Consider the following 16,976-nt stretch of genomic DNA (forward strand, 5'->3'; position numbering starts at 1 on the left):
ATCTTCTCAAACATTTTAAAACGAGAGACCCCGATGTTTTTTCATCTCCGACAGATACAAATAAATGTAGCGACTCAGAGAAGTCATAATAATAATTACCGTTCATCTATCGAGTAATAATTACCGTTCGTCTATCGAGTAACAATTAATTACCGTTCGTCAACCGAATAATTACCATTGTCTATCGAAGAGTTAGTTATCAACCGAAGAATCATCATCTTGTTTACCGAAGAATTACCATTTTGTCAACCGAAGAATTTTATATCCGTCAGTCTGTCAATCAATTGACAATATCGAAATCGAGTAAGATTTGAATAAATCATTACATATCGTTAATTTACTTTCGAACAACTTTAATCCTCTCCCGTGCTAGTATTCCCGCACATAGCAGGTTAGCCGAAAATGAAACTTGTTGCCAGTCACATTAAACGTCAGTTAACGCTACCGAACGCGGCAACTAAATAGAACGTGACAACAGTCATCTTTCGCTTCCTTTTTTTATATCAGTGAAATAGCCATTCATTGTATTTAGAAAAACGAGTCTTTCTAAGTGCAATATATTCGACGTTATTCGCGTACAGATGTCTACGTAGATGAGAAGATTAGACGATTAGATGTGACGTAGATGTTTGAATCTTTTGTAATTCGTACGTCAAAGAAATATTAATAAATACCGCAAAAATAATAGTTTCTTCGTGTTTAACAAACTCTAGTAATAGACTCTATTAAATTTTACGATATATGTCTACTTCATTGTAAAAAAGCATATCAATCAATTTTACTATAAAGTTCACAGTATATTGAATTTACGAAACGAAAAACAAATGATGATTTGCCAAGATGAAAAGGAAAATGATAAGTAAAAATAATTATTGAAATGATCAACTTTCATCTAATTGCTTTTATATTCCTATCTTAACAGTTGCATCATATCTTGTATTATTTTCTGTGTGATAATTCCAACATTCCTCTGCTATTTAAAAAATCAAGAAGTCGAAATTCCTTTGAATTAAGCCGGCGTCATACAGCGTGAAAACTCGAAAGCGACGTCGCACTCGTCGGTTTTCCCTGCAACTGTAAGGATTTTTAATGAATTATTGAGAATCTATATATATTTGGTACGTTATTTTCTATCCAGTTTAATCTTTGCTTACCTTCTTCCGCACATTTCTTTATGTGATCGAATCCTTCCGCGGTTGAGTCTAACTCTTTGCTAAGTTTCTTATCGATAAGCTCTTTAAAGTTGTCTACTTGGATTTGACCGTCCGTCATCTAAACAACCATTTTTATATCAGAGAACATAATCGAAGATCGTTGAACATAGAAAAGTTGTAAATTTATATTTGAGAAGTTTGGTTGTTCGGAAAAAACGATCGAGTAGGTGTCAGGTGCTGTACGAACACGATAACGTCAGGTTTCGCGTTATAAATTAATCAACAGTGGAATTTTAGGGCTTTGAATAGAAAGTTGTTCAGTCACTGTTTAATTATAGACTTTATTTCGATGATCTATCGCCTTTTTTACACTCTTAAGGTATTCTAATCCTTTGAAAATGTACTAAGAACGCAGAATAAAAGATGGACGAAGAATCGAGGATGAGAAATTTAGAATAAACATCGTCTTTTTATTCCTAAGATTTCCTGCCTTTCTGGTCTTTTAGAAACAAGGTTTTCTCGAATCAGATAAGAAAAAAATACGTTCTTTTAACTTTCTATAAGTGATAAATACTAACAATTGTTTGGCTCTTGACGACATTTAAGACGTGAGATTTATAATACTATATTCGATAATCGCGTGTATGTAATATCGTATTGCATATCTGTGTGTCTACTTGGTACATTGTTGAAAAGTTTAGTGAAATTTTTTCGCATAACTAATGATTGAAAAATTGCTTCGCGACAAGAAGCCTCAGAGACGATGAAACCTTTCGAGCAAGGAATTCAGGAACTATCAAACATTGGCGACCAGTTGAGGGTAAAGTTAAATTAAATAATTCCAAGAAAATTGAAGTATAAACTTACGAACGAACCTAATAAAGGGGCAGTGAGATAAAGGAAAAGATGTTCAAAAATAAGGAAAATGTCTTACGATGTTCATGCGTTTCATAACACAGGCTTTCACGCATCCCCATTTGATCCTTTCCTCACCTTCCAAGTCATTATCGATAAACTTCGCAACTTCATCTAAAATACCAATTGATCGTTTTAACGAACGTGTTAGGAAATCATCGACAAAATTTGAATGATTATTGCAACGCGTTACCTTCTGAAATCTCAGCTTCTGCCAGACAAGGTACTATATCCTCTTTTAAAGCTTCTATGATTTCTTTTCCCGTATCATCGCATATGGCTCCCTAAAATAAAAATTTGATGTTTATTGAAATTTAATTTTTTACATCTTCTTCCTTTTCATTACATCGTTTACTTTGCCGTTTATTTCATTTTAATGTTTAGAAGATAAAGTAAAACGCTTGACGAAAATGTTATTTTTAATTATCATACACAGCTATCGTGATTACGTTGGCGAGGATTAAAATAAATCCACAAATAAACCGAATACAAAAATTAATATATAACTAGTTATAATACTTTTTTATAGTTAAATATAAATAGTTTCTTCAAACATATACAGGCGATTCTACAGAAGTGGGAATTATTTGGCAGTGATCTTGTCCACACATTTTTTCATTTAATTTGCGAATTATAAGAAGCTTCAGGTACAGCAGAGGATACACTGATGTTGCTAAAAACAAATAATTAATTATACGTGATTTTTGTTGCTTATCAACACATAACGACCAATCGACTATTTGGAATTTTTTGATGATTTCTGTAAAATTTATGCTTGCGATAAGTATATTCATACGCAGTTTTAGATTCGTTGCAAATGTTAGTAATATAATTACGATAGTCGTGTTCCACCGCAGTATCAATGAAACTTCTGCGTGTTGTTAAAATGTTTCTATAAATGTTAATGCTTTCACTGTGGACAAAAATACACTGCACTTCGGTTTTATAGGTAACCGTAGCTAGAACGAATTCTATCCCCTAACGATGCCATGGCAACCAGGACAGATACTAAATTAATATGGAATCTCACTCACCGCAATGAAGAAAAGGCAGCAAATAGCCAAGCTAACTCTCATGTTGTAAGTAAGTTTCGGATAAAAATTCCACAGAAAGCAAAACACTTGACTGACGCCTGTCGACACGTGAACATCATATTTATAGCAGAACTGTGGAAATATGTGTCCAACATCTCCTGAGGTGTTAAGATTCCATTATGGAATAACAGGAAGAGAAATAATTGCTCAATTCATGTTGGCGTTTATGTAACGTGCCTTGATTAAAATCTGCCGGTCCTCGATTGCTTCGGATGAAGAATAAAAAAAAATAATAGACTTTGTTAGAATCAGGGAAGATGATCGTCGTTCGTATAATTAAAATTCGGTTTTCTTCTAACGAGCCACGTTCCATGATCGATAAATAACGATCGTTAGGCGTGATTTATTCCCTATCTTCGCCGATCATCCTTGTGCCATTGGCATGCGATGATCCGTCATGGGAATTGTTTCTCTTTTTAGACACTTTTTTGTGGACGATAACAGACGTTTACAATTCAAACGGACGGAATTAATTGGTCGGCTAATTACTCTGTTCGATTCTATTCTAATTATTGCCTATAATTATCGCAAACACGCGTGTGAAATCTGGAATAATTACAGGTGGTCTTTTAAAATAGAATCGTTGTAACAGGTACGTGTTAACCCTTGCTACGTGGTATCCTCAAAGCTGAGAGTATTTTCGTTGTACAGTATCGGACAAAGATTTGGAATCAGTGTGTAGTCGTTTTCCAGTGTATTTTCCAATGTAAGTTGATTTTATTTGAAAACGAAACCGTTAACATTCGTTCTTATTAGGAAATTGATAAAAATGACCATACACTTTGTGTTTGAAAAGTTTGCAGTTATTATTCTTCCACAGAATTCAGAAATTTAAGAGAACAATTACGTTTCTATTGTCTTGAAACTCTTTCCTAAAAGTCTACTAACATGAAATATTTGTAGGGAGTATGCATATGATATCTATAACACGGACATCAAATTAACAACGAAATCGGTAGCAGATTCGATTCTTGAGAAAATTACTCGCAATTTTTAGTTAGTAGCCTATGTTCTTCATAACGTATGGTATTAACGTGTAAGAGAAGCTAAAGCCTGATAAATTTCTTGCAACGAAGAAAGCCATCTTTTTCCAGAACGAGTGCATCGAAGTCACAGATAAGGATCGTCGTTTTACATCAGTTAGTCCAACTTTTAACAGCAACGGAACTTATTTGCAAGAATTAAGATCTTTCGAACTGAAACATCGACAGGAAGATTCGGAACTAGTTCGACAAACTATTAGAATAACCGGATTGGGTTTTTCCTTCGATCAAAGGCGGATGACGGACGGCCTTGAATTAATCCGAGCGTTATTAACGTCGTAACAGGAGGAAGTTTAAACCGCGGAAATCGGCTCCATCTTAGAACGATCAAAATATTTCATCGATTCGAGCAACCAACTATAAATTTGTCTGCTCGAATGAGACCGTGTAGCTACGGGCGTGCAAGATAAATCTTGCCAGTGCACCGTCATAAAGTTGTAAAATCGGTCCGATATTTCATCCCATCGTGAGTTAAGCGTTGCGCACAGGTAGCTCGATATCGAATAACTGATAATAATCTTTCTGTTCTATGCAATACTGTATGTAACCTCAAGAGAATCTTTTAATTGCAATATGATTGTCTTAATTACACGGTTGCTAGGAGCAGGTTCGTATAATCAAAAGTCGTGGACAATTGTTTAGAAACGTTATGTAAATTGTATTGGTGTCTCGTGATGGGTTTTGAAGATTACGAGGTGGAAGCGGAGAGTTTCTTTTAGACAGATTAATTAGAAACGAAGAGTTGGAAGAAACGTGGGGAATATCGGGTAATAATACAGTTATTTCGTGATATATTTATCACTCTACGAGTAAATTTGTTCGTTTAATTATTTTCATCCAGTTTTTATTATTTTATCGAACGTAGCTATATTTTTTCGGAAAATATTCATTTCGGGGAATATTTTTATCAATAATTAACGTAATATCAAAGACAGAGGAAACAACGCTTTTATAATATAAGAATTAAATATTATTTTACATACAATAACATTTTCTTAAGTTATCGAATCGTATCGTTCAAGAACTCAGTCAACTTCGAAAGTTAATTTTTCTAGACAAATAGCTGACGTATCATCAGTACGCTCCCAGACCCATGATATCATCGATCGATGATCGATTATAGAATAAGACTTGGATAGTTTAAACCCTTCTGCATTGTGGTTTGTTTCGATTATGTCTACACACTGCTACGTTTCGACTACTACGACGACGATAACGGAGATGACGATGTCGAGGTGATTGCGATTGGAAATTTCTCTTGGTTCTTCGATGATCTTGTGAGTCCGCCATTAACGAGTTGTTCACGGTATTATATAAAGCTGTAACAGATTTTACAAATATTTAAAATTACTTATCGATAACTTGCAAGTTTTTTAATGACCGACGTGATAAGGAAAATGTGAAATATTTGGAATTTCTAGCTGCGAGTAATTTATAAAATTGTTTCAAAGATTCTGAAAGCAGCTTCGAAAATGCTGCCGCAACTTGAATCACGTTTGTCCGTACATTGTCATTCATATCGTTTTAACAATGAAATATTCTACGATCTCTCGTTATTTTTCACTGTAAAATAACGAAATTTTGAAAAGTAGCGATAGGAATCTTTCGAAGAGATCGTATTTCGCTTTACTTCCGTACAAACGTATCTCTTGTCTATAATCCAAAAATGTCAGAGGGATTTTGTGCAAAATTCCAATTATTACGTAAAATCGGTAAGGTTCTAAGCTCTTTTTCGAGAGATCGATCTAAGATGAATTACTGCACTCAAGTTATTGTTTCCGGCGTAATCGTAATTAAAAATCACCTCCGAATCTGTTGCATAGGTGCATATGCTAAATTGCCATGCAGCTTCGCACCCGTCCGTAGCCGTCACTGCAAATGAAAATTACAAATAACGAACGCAAAAAGATATAAATAATTTCTTATTAATACTGTGTTATTAATAATACGCTGGAGAAATTATTGCTTTAAATATTTGTTTAAAACGGTGTTATCGAATCGATTGCTTATGCCATTGATTATCAACTTGCCTTCGTTTTTACACGTTTCGACTAAATGTGTAATGCGTGGAAAATATTCGTCGAGGATCATAACACGAGCGTTCTTCACAAAGAAATCCCACATGATTTCGTCGCCCTTCATCTAACGAAGAAAGCAAACGTATTTTTCCATCTTGTTAATTTAAAAGATATAACGTTCATTATTGTGAATTGACGACTAACTTTCTGACCATTGATTTAAAAAAAAAAAGGAAATTGAGAAATTTCACTTACAGCTTTAGTTTGTGTCAGGACGCATTTCATATAGCACATCAACTTCTCGTCTTTTGGGAATTCACCGTTATGTTGACCGTCTAGAAGCTCTGTATGTAAATCATCAAAGAGTTTATTATTCATTCTTGAAAGCTGTTACCAAGAAATTGTACCTACACTTTGTTTATTTTCGAAATTAATCATCAAGGCGAACAGAATTGAAACAAAATTCGCACGGGACGAATTTTCGTCCACGATAAATAGATAGCCTTTAACGTTCAACGATAAACTTAAACTTAAAGTAAAAGTTAAAAATAAGAAAGAACTATCAAAAATGTCAAATAACATAGAATCTCGAATCAAAGAATGATACATTAATTTCGATTATATTTCCCATCGAATCATCATCGAACGTCTGCACAACCAATTGTGTCCACAAATCACGAAGACTACCTCTTGCTCGTTTAAAAACATTTGATCAAATACCACAGCCATCCTTGCAAATGGAAAAAAGTAGCATCGAAAAATACCTTTAGGGGTGTCGTTCTTCTTGCTGCAAGGCTTCCTCAAGTTCTTGATGGACTTCTTCAGTTCGTCGAGGTTCATCTTTTTCTGTACGCGTAAAAGAAAGTCCAAAGTCCGTGTGTATAATATACACATTCAGGCGAATTATAGCTTCGAATAGGAAGAATCGATCGATCAAACTCACGCTCTCTGTATCTTTGATCGCCAGCAAGACAAGCATCAACGAGACCAGCAGGCAAACGCCGACCCCCTTCATCCTGTTTGACTTGTACCAAATTTATTCTTCTTCCTCTTCCTCGTTGATGGTTCGAATCAACTTCGCTGGCTTCTCGATAATTCGAACCACGAAGAAATAGCGCACGTGGATTCGCAATATGATCGTACACTCCCTTTTATAGTCGATGGTCGCAGCAGGAGAAGGAACAATTTTTGCATTTTGTGGGTGTTGCACGAAGCTCGACCCGTAATTACCCTGCCGACTAATAATTAATGTGCAACCTGCACTTTCCGTGTAGCATCTTCGGAAACTCAGACTACGTCGGAAAGGGAAGAGTGTTTCCGTCACGTAATGGATTACGTCGCAAATATGAAATCATTCTGCGTCGTATTTTCATTAACGATGCTGGATCGTGTCCTGAGAGTACCTCTTTTAGCGAGTTACTTCTTTTTTCTCTGATTTTGTGTTCTTTGCTTCTAATTTTTCTTTTCCAGTTTTGTACGAGGACTCTCTTGCCCGATTAATTTATCAACGAAATTCACACATATAAGTATCTGTGATTGTCATATATTATCGATTTCAGATTGGTTCCAAATTTTACGAATATAATCGTGTCTTATTAATAACGATGAGTCACTACAACGCTGTTTAACCGTTTTAGCGCCACGCAGCGCGATCGCGCTGTTTGCATACTGTAGCGAACTGTAGCTCGTCGAGAGTCAGATCAGAATTTCCTCTCGTAATTACTGTTTTTTCAAATAATCGTAAACCACTTGTATAAACAAAAAAAGAAAGCAGCGCACATTTCTCGCAAATAAATGTACGAAGCGCTATCGCGCTACATGGCACAATCCGACACGAATTCTTAAAAATTCCTGGCACTAAAACGGTTAAAACTTTCCCGAGAAGAGAACGAAGTTTTTAAATAGAAACCGTCTCGCATAATTTATTGAAATCTTGCTCTAACTTGAAATCTGGAGATTAATGATTGCTACGTTATACTTGCACGCTATTTTATTGCGAATGTTTGATACAATACGATATTAGATCGTAACGTATAAAATATCGAATTTTATCGCCTTCAACAAATATCTTCATCTTTCAGATAGTTGATTTTCTCGTTTATGCATCTTTAACATTTACGTACATACGAAAAGGATATATAAACGTATCCTTTTCTTAGGATTCAGCGCAAGTATGAATTGTTAAAAATCGGATATTTAATTATCTATAATCTAACAATATAAGAAAGTATAATAACACAGTACTGTAAATCGCTAACATTATTTTCATTGCAAAATTAACGTCAACCTAAAATATTTCTTAAACTTTACGATCATATTATATAACGTCTTACTAAATTTAAGAAAATTACAGCTCAAAATAAGTAAAGTATTCGTACACGTTATCGGTGGCTCGCTCCTTCTATCGACCTCGCGATCGTAGGTTTGCAATTTGATAAATTTGCACGGCGCCTCTTCGAAAGATGGTACAGTTTGTCGTGAATGTCGTTTGTTAAGGAAAGAAAAACTTTGCCGGATTCGTGTCGTAGGTGCATTTTACGAACGTGTATGATTTCTGGCATTCATCACCGGTGTATTCTGCGTATAAATGGAACAAAGTTTAGGTGGAAGCTTTAACTTCTTTCATATATAAAAAAAAAAAAATATGGTGCGTCTGAAAAGTTTCTAAAGCGATCGAACCTCGATTCAAAAAGCAATAAATTATTGGAATTTTTCTACAATATCTTTACACGAATACGGTGATTCGAAGCTGTCGATGGTTTTGTAAATTTCTTTGTAAGAAACCAACTTTTTTTTAATTGTCGATCATTTCGGCTCCAATTATACTTTTTTATTGTTGACAAATTTTCTAAATTTGGAAAAATTATGAAAGAATCGTTGTTGATATTTATATGATTAAATGTCTGCTAGAGTTCTTTTTGAAATATTAAAAATCTATTTGCTTGTTTTGAACGAGCAAATGTTCGAGTATTTACTAATTTGCCTTACCCATATGACTACATTTCAGTATGGCTTCCTTCATTACGGCTGCTTCTTCCGGCGTCATCGAAAGTTCTACTTGTTTGATCACCATAGCAAAATCGATATTGCCATTTTTAAACTAGACAAACAAACGGATCAAAAATGTCGATTAATCGATCTTCCAGCGGGCAATCTTAATATTAAAGATATTATTTCATTTTGTATTTACGGTTCGAACTAATTTCATAATGCAATTCGTATAGCACTTCAGATTTGGATCTTCTGGAAATTCACCTCTTCGCATCCCCTCCACTTTATCTAAATAAATTTCCATAGAAATACAGAAGAAACTGTCAACGATCTAATTTTCTTCTATTTGATCGAATTCTGTGTTATTCTTTACTTACCTTCTGATATATCGATTTTTTGCAAACAAGACCTGCGAAGACTCCTTGCCATTTTGTCCATTTGTTCGGCAGTGGCCTAAAGTTCATGGAATAATTTACATTCTGTTGTCAGTTTTCTTTCCTTTTAACTTTTAATACATAATGACACGTGTTGAGAATTTTCTGATTTTATTTCTAACAACGCACTATGGTACATTATCCTAAGCTCCCGAATAGCGACAATGAACCACGATTTCCAAGAACTATTCGTCATTTTGACGATGAATTTGTTACCATACAATTTTATTAAATTTTCACATGTCTAACCCTTTGGACGATCAGGTTACCGGAATATTTTTATTTTTAAAATTTCAAATATCTAAATCTGTTAATACTTTAATACTTTGGTATTTAAATGAAGCTTTTTAATTTCTAAATCGCGGAAAAGTATGTCGAATATCGAATGGTAAAATATTTCGGAGAATATTCGTTCGAGAAATATCTTTCGAAAACTATTTATCACTTTTATCTAATTGCCATTATTCCAGCGAACAAAATTGCTGGATCGCTGAAAAATTAATATTTTCACTAATACTCAGCCAAATGTATTCTTCAATTAAAATTAAAGAAACGTACACTTTCTGCTGGTTTCCACGCCACGAACGCGAACAACATTGCGACAAGTAAAAATTTCACATGCATATTCGAATTTTTAAATAGAAAAGGAAATGAAAACGAATATTAAAGCGAAGCCTTTTTCCAGGACCAAGCGACTGAAGACTTACTCGCCTAGTCTTTCTCTTATAAACCTTTCTGCTCTAACGTTTCGTAAGTCATATGCGATGACTTTTGTTCAATATCAGATAATTTGATAATTTGATATTCGCTAGGAAATTACGATAGAAAAACATGGTCTTTTTCGACTTGATGATAAACTCGCTGACTTTATGTAACGCGAGTTAAGCAGCGTTTCCAACCACTGAATTATCTTCTCGACGAGTTTCAACTCCCTCGAACGAAATAATCTTTTACCGTCTTGTTCTTTCCGCAATGATTCGATACGATTTCCTTTTTCACTCTAATTTCCTAGTTAAAAATGTAAGATTATCGTGGAAAATATCGTTTATCTTTCGAGAAAGAGTAGAAGCTAGATAATTTCTTCGCAGAACGAGCAGATATTATATTAAATATTAGGCCCTCCGAAAGGTTTCTTTCGTTTTATGAGGAAACGATAGATGCATAGCATTTTTTCTTTTATATTACTTTATTGAATTACATATGACCCACTTTTGTTCTATTACTACAAAATGGATCATACATAATTTAATAAAATAATATAAAACAAAACATACCGTGCATCTACTAATTCCGTATAAAAAGAAAAAGACTTTTGGGACAACCCGATACCTACGACCACATCCTTGTATTTATTCAAAAATTCGATATATTTCGACAATCGTAATTTAAAAACTTTTTAGCGAGCTTCCATGGCAAAACTACCGACAAATTATTCCATTATAGTTTACGGTAACAATCACAGGCTCGATCATGCCAGCCACTGCACTATCTCGAGCCCCACACCCGCTCTGTGCGGTTTGCACGCTCCAACTTGTACGAAGCAAGTTTTGGCCGGTCGTTCGCTTTGTCTGCAGCTCCCTTCGCCGACCGAAGACTCGGCGTTAATGTCGAACCCTTGTATCTCGAGAGACACCCTTAAAACAGGAGCATCTGGCCAGAAAGCGCCGCCATCCCCGCGGCCATTAGTTCGTGGGGCTACTCTTCGCCGGTTCGATAATTACATTTTTTTCCACCCTCTCGACACGATCTCCTCGGCGATTCGTTTCCACCTGATCGTCGTATACTCCAACGAATTTCGAGAGGAATTCCTCTTCATGTCCTTTTCGATGTTCATTTCTTCGTTTTTCTTTTCTCTTTTGGTGCGAGCGACTATAGAAAACCTGGCTTTTGAAGAGACGATGGCTTTTGCCAGGATATTCTGGCTCCTCTTTAAGAGTTCGTAGATCGAGTGCGATGAAATTCATTGGAAATGTATATGTTACCGTCGATGAGATGCGAAATTTTGCTTTTGAATTTGAATAACAAAAGAATTCCAGGGATTTTAAGGATTTTAACGCTAGAATTATCAGAGTGTTTGAAAGGATCAATTTAAAAGCTTTCATAGATTTCGTAGATTTATGTTCGACTTAAAAAAAATATTTGTACGTGTATCTTGCTCTTGTCAATTGATTTAATATCATTAGCAGATGGCGATACATTTATTATCAAATTGAGAGAAACTTAAAAAAAAAAAAAAAAAAAATTAGAAATTAAGAGAAACGCGACAACGCGGGACGTTTATGTTTCTAATTTGATGAAAATATGAAAGAGAAGGAGGAAGGTTCTCCGTGGGATGGACCTAATTCCACGATATCATATCCGCGTCTTGCCTCGTAAACTAAAAATACTTGTACACGTGTAACAACAAAATTTCGTCAGACGGTGACATCGAATCGAACCGATGGAATCCAATCGCGCAATACCGGCCTTCCTTCACCCACATCTGGACACCGCGTGCTCGTTTCCGAACAACGATCCGCGATATCATAACGTGGACTTTCTCCGCTATTCATGGACACGTTCGATTTTAGAGCGTGAAGAATGTCAATATGTTACCTATATCCATATACGTGGACAACTTTACATAATAATTGATTACCTAATAATTAAATTGTGCATGCCGATAGAAATTGATATTTTTAGGAACGTAATTATACAGACAGCACGTAGACACGAATATCTTTTACTCGTTAAGTATTATACCTTTGTATATTTTTATATCTCATCTGCGTTGTATGTATATTTTTGCATCTTTGAATTTTCCATAAATGGACAAATATCCGCAGTCTGCTAATTTGTATAAAGCAAATGTTCTGATACTTACGAACAACGGTGGAGGTATGAATTAAGGATTTTCAGAAGAACGAGTTCATCGGATCGCAGAACATCCATCGCTGAAGTGCTGTTCACGATAATAATCGAACAATCGAAACGCGAAAACGAACAATGTGAAACGAGCATCGTGAGAATCTTTTGGCTCCACGAGGCCAAAATTGCTTCCTACGGAACAGCAATCTCGCCAAGCCCAGTCGGTTCGCTAGAGAGGGTTGAACGATAAAAGAAAACGGTGTCTGATTGTTCGCGGGCGTTAACGACGGTCGCGTGCAACAAAACTAGCTTCTTCCGTAATATAAACAACGGGGAAATAAGAACGCGGAAGCGAAGGGCGAAGAGCGAAAAAAAGAAGGACGCAACGGTGAGCAAGAAACGGGGCAGCGATGTTACGAATTACGGAAAGGGAAGGGCGTGTTAGAGAATCACGTCGGACGAGTCATGAGAATAACGTGACCTCTGCGACGCCGCCCTAATTAAGCGCCTTTAATTAACGGTAATAACCGCGTTTCACGGCGAGTTGCGTAACGAACGTCTTGTCGATAGGTCGCTGCTTCGTCCAGAATTATAATAACGCGTTCAGCTTGCGACGATGTATAGAGATGGCTGAAAAGGTTCGATATCGTCTGGTAAGTCGGTTCGCTTTGGCCTGCGTTTATTTAATAATGTTGTTATTTCTGTATTCAGAGGAAGAATCACAATAGCTATTATTTTAGTCTTTGGATAGATCTATCATCAGAAAAATCCTTATTACACTTTCTTACATGGACTAGCATATAAAAACAAAGGAACATCTTAAACGTATCGATCGTATCTAGAACTATCTTTTAATTACTATTTATTGTAACTAGCGTGTCTGCATATGGATGGCGAGCACGAACTCATGTTCTCAATTTCAACAAACAATTTAGGATGTTCCGTTTTACTACGATCATGTATTACGTAGAACGTAGACGACGAAGCGGGAGATGTAATTTGAAAGATTAGAAAGCCGATAAATAAATCGATAGACGATATTAATAATAAAAGATCCCGATATTTAAAATTGGGAATATTAAAAAGTTCGAGAACCTACGTATGTAATGCGAGTCTCGTAAATCTCGGATTGTGAAAAAGGTTAACATTTAACCTCTTTATATAATGAAAAACATTTCAAAGAATTTATAAACGTAAAAAACGAGAAGCTCTCTCCGTCTGGAAGGCGCGAATCTCGCTCTTAAAAAGATATCGCTTTCATTTGAAAGGTATTCGCATAAAATGGCCAGGCCGTATTCCTGGCGACAGTGCGTCACATTGTTGCATCAACATCGCCGCCAAATTGAGAGGCGTATAAACGTGTGGCCGAAGAAAAAGGAACGAGCACGCGATAAATGAACTGTGTCGATACGTTTTCGAAACGTGGCGATCACCAGCCGAGAGACTCGCGACTGCGTAATAAATTAATCGCGTGCCCCGTCGCGATTAAAGGCTGCCCTTTGTCATGCTAATTACCTTTCAATTAAACTTCACAGTACCGGGGACCCCGAGCTTGCCTGAATTAGCTTTCAGTCGGCTCTGATTCGGGCAACTTACTTTCTGCCGCAAAATTCCAAGCAAATTGTGGCTCGTGCTTTTAGTCCAACCTCCCTCTGTTCCACGTAGAAGACCCTTCGAAGGGAATAAAGAGAAAAAAGAAAAAGATACATTTGCCCTTCGTTCTTCGTGATCAGAGTGGCCTCTCGAAACTCGCTTCTCGCGTCTTTTGCCTGCTTATTCGCAATCACGACCTTTGACAGTCTCGCAGCGGAAATGGAGTATGGGGTTGTTCGTCTTTGTTGGGGTTGCAACGTTAGGTAATTTTTCTTTCCTTGGAAAATATATATCGATTTTATACGATAGCGTGATCCGTAACGATAAAAGCGGATGTATGCCTGGCCTGATATACGAATTGATACACACGGTGCTTACAAAAGATATTGGCACATAGCCTTATTTTTCAATGAAGAGTTTCTTCGTATTAAGTTCTATGCTTCGTTTTAATGGTATGATAATTTTTGTAGTCATAGGGTAGTAAACGATACAGATATATTTGTACTTGATTAATTAATTATACATGGTATAATAAGTACAATTAGCGTAGTATCGATACTTCTCGTAGCCACCGGTCATATGGTTTCGATTTGTAATGGAAATTATGGTTCGCGAAGACGTTTTCGATGACCTCGACGCAATGTTCACCGATAGAAGGGAGAAGGGGCGAAAAAGGTCGGGCCCCGGAGATATCGCCACACTTCCGGCACACGATGTGACTCACAAACTCGTTTCCCCTCTATCGCGGGCAGAACGTTTAATCTACCGATTCTTGTTGCGATGTTAAACCGATGGAAAGAATAAGTCGTGTTACCGGTTCGTGCGATCGTTCCAGTTCCAACCTCTATTTTCACTCCGAACAATGTGGATTCTCCGTTTCAATTTTAGTAGGAAAAGTTTTATTCTTTTCTAACTTGTCCAGACTATAGATATGATGTTGCAGGAAATTGAAATTTTGCAAGGAAAATTTATTATGAACAAGAAGTTATTTATACGATACGTATAAAATAAAAGTAATCGCTCCTCAGAGATTGCAAGTTTCATTTGTCAAAGAAAGTGAGATGTGAAATAAATTTGGGTGTTCTTTGTATTTGTAACACGAATATCTTACGTTTGATAAACAATGGTGTCAATTTATTGAAAGATGTAAGTGATATCTCTTAAAATTCTGGTAGGGGTCTCCAGCAGATTGTAAAGTTCAGCAGTTTTCTAGACCACTAACAAAGATTTAGGGTTGTTGGAACGACCATCAAGAAATTTTCAGGATCAGCGTTTTCTCTGGTTACTAACGGAGATTTAGGATTCTCGAAACGATCTTCGGCCATTTTCGAGGATCAGCAATTCCCCTGAACCATCGTATTACGTCTCCGGTATAGTCCATACAAGATATTGTATAACGTGATGATATCATTAATCTCGAAAGATCGTTTACTATTTCTCTAACTTCATATGCGTTTATTTTTATCTCATATTTTAGTAGTATACCTGTCGTAAATGTTACAAATATTACAAATCGGTTTCTAAGTGCGTTTATTCTTAGTCTTAGCTCCAGTTCCACGATGTTCTTATCTTTAATTTTAGGAATTTTTACAAATATACCTATTTCTAACTCCAATTGTCGTTATTCTTAGCCCAAACTTTACAATAAACAAATTTATCGCACGCGTTCTAACAAGACAGTTTGCAATTTCTCATCATCGTACCACGTATCTAGTCCCGCAAAATTTCTTGCTTCCTCTCTTGCAAATTTGTCTCTTCGCCAAATAATCGAACGATCTACGTATTTGCTTCTGTCGAAGTGGTCATCACTTCTAAGAAAACTCTACATCTGGTCTTTAGCTTTCTCAAACACTGAAGCCATCGATAGCGCGTAGACAAAAGACCGCGTCGAAGGCAAACCATAAACGGTACACGTGCAACGTTGGCTCCAGGATTTTTCAGTCATAGGGTAACACTGCGGATCTGGATCAGCTCAATTGTATTCCGAACTTTGTACTTACACGTTAGCATTCAAAATATATATTTTCTACCTTACAATTTATCCACGCGTTCCTTTGTATTCACATACATCTAATAACCTCAAGAGCTTCAAATCGATAAACAAAATCTATATTGTGAAAAATCGACATAAATCGATAACTGATAACGGATTTCTCCTGTGTTAAAATATTTCTAACAGAAAAGTAGGAAATCAGCTAGAAAAGAAAATGAATTGGACTCGCGGTATCGCTGTCTATTTTCTCGAGCGCTGACACACACGCGAACAGAGCTAATCGTATCCGCTTCCTGTGAGTTTCGAGCGAGCCACGTCCATTTGACGATAAACAAACAGAAATCGTTGCTCTCGAAATAATCTTCGCCGTGAAGCCACGCTTCCCTCTTCCATCGATTTTTTGACCAACAATCGTATATTTTCCTATTAAACAAACTGCACTTCGAATCTCGAACCAGGTCTAACCCCAACCTAACCCCGCATGACTCGGCTAGTTTCACGCTTAGAAATTATACGGCCTATCTGCGTGTTAACAAATTGCATAACGCTCTGCTTCCATCGAAACGAGTCCAAACGCACGGCAAATATCTTGGAAACACGATGGAACGTAAATACGTGGCATGTATTAGGTTGCGCGAAAAGTTTCTTTCGTTGTATGAGGAAATAATAAACGCACAATGTTTTTTGTTTTATATTATTTTATCGAATTACGTACGATCCATTTTCTTCTGTCGAGATGAACATCGCGACATTTCACAGACTTGATTTCACGTTTGTACGAAGGTGCACTGTTGTAAAAAACACGTTTGCGAGAGAAAGACACTTTTTGGACAACCTAATACGTATACGACGTTCACGACGATTTTCATTCAGAATTATTTTTGTTGAAAATGA

The 16,976-nt window shown here is 36.3% G+C and overlaps 2 protein-coding genes across 2 annotated transcripts; both read right to left on the reverse strand.

The window, feature by feature from the left end:
• Positions 1–881: 881 nt before the first annotated feature.
• On the reverse strand, positions 882–3,222 carry LOC132906550 (uncharacterized). Its single transcript, XM_060958844.1, has 5 exons — positions 3,104–3,222; positions 2,263–2,353; positions 2,089–2,183; positions 1,155–1,272; positions 882–1,074 (listed from the first exon to the last, which is right to left on the reverse strand). Exons 1-5 carry the CDS (start codon positions 3,143–3,145, stop codon positions 1,010–1,012), a joined length of 411 nt encoding a protein of 136 aa, XP_060814827.1. The 5' UTR covers positions 3,146–3,222; the 3' UTR covers positions 882–1,009.
• Positions 3,223–5,385: 2,163 nt separating this feature from the next.
• Positions 5,386–10,360, reverse strand: LOC132906083 (uncharacterized). Its single transcript, XM_060957950.1, has 11 exons — positions 10,208–10,360; positions 9,593–9,668; positions 9,415–9,503; positions 9,213–9,324; positions 8,719–8,801; positions 7,168–7,260; positions 6,989–7,070; positions 6,480–6,568; positions 6,237–6,348; positions 6,011–6,078; positions 5,386–5,525 (listed from the first exon to the last, which is right to left on the reverse strand). The coding sequence occupies exons 1-11, from the start codon at positions 10,271–10,273 to the stop codon at positions 5,508–5,510; spliced, it is 888 nt and encodes a 295-aa protein (XP_060813933.1). The 5' UTR covers positions 10,274–10,360; the 3' UTR covers positions 5,386–5,507.
• Between the last annotated feature and the right edge of the window lie 6,616 nt (positions 10,361–16,976).

This window comes from Bombus pascuorum, chromosome 4 (genome assembly GCF_905332965.1).
Source record: "Bombus pascuorum chromosome 4, iyBomPasc1.1, whole genome shotgun sequence".
In the NCBI taxonomy this organism is placed as follows: Eukaryota; Metazoa; Arthropoda; class Insecta; order Hymenoptera; family Apidae; genus Bombus; species Bombus pascuorum.

What these genes read in the sequence shown, in the direction of transcription:
- LOC132906550 (XM_060958844.1), bottom strand. Translation starts at nt 3,145, where the DNA reads ATGAGAGTTAGCTTGGCTATTTGCTGCCTTTTCTTCATTGCG. An exon ending in TTATGAAACGCATGAACATC is followed by an intron (nt 1,273 to 2,088) that starts GTAAGACATTTT and finishes ATGGTTGTTTAG; the next exon opens with ATGACGGACGGTCAAATCCA. An exon ending in AAAGAAATGTGCGGAAGAAG is followed by an intron (nt 1,075 to 1,154) that starts GTAAGCAAAGAT and finishes AAATCCTTACAG; the next exon opens with TTGCAGGGAAAACCGACGAG.
- LOC132906083 (XM_060957950.1), bottom strand. Translation starts at nt 10,273, where the DNA reads ATGCATGTGAAATTTTTACTTGTCGCAATGTTGTTCGCGTTCGTGGCG. An exon ending in TTATGAAATTAGTTCGAACC is followed by an intron (nt 9,325 to 9,414) that starts GTAAATACAAAA and finishes TTGTTTGTCTAG; the next exon opens with TTTAAAAATGGCAATATCGA. An exon ending in TCCTGACACAAACTAAAGCT is followed by an intron (nt 6,349 to 6,479) that starts GTAAGTGAAATT and finishes TTTCTTCGTTAG; the next exon opens with ATGAAGGGCGACGAAATCAT.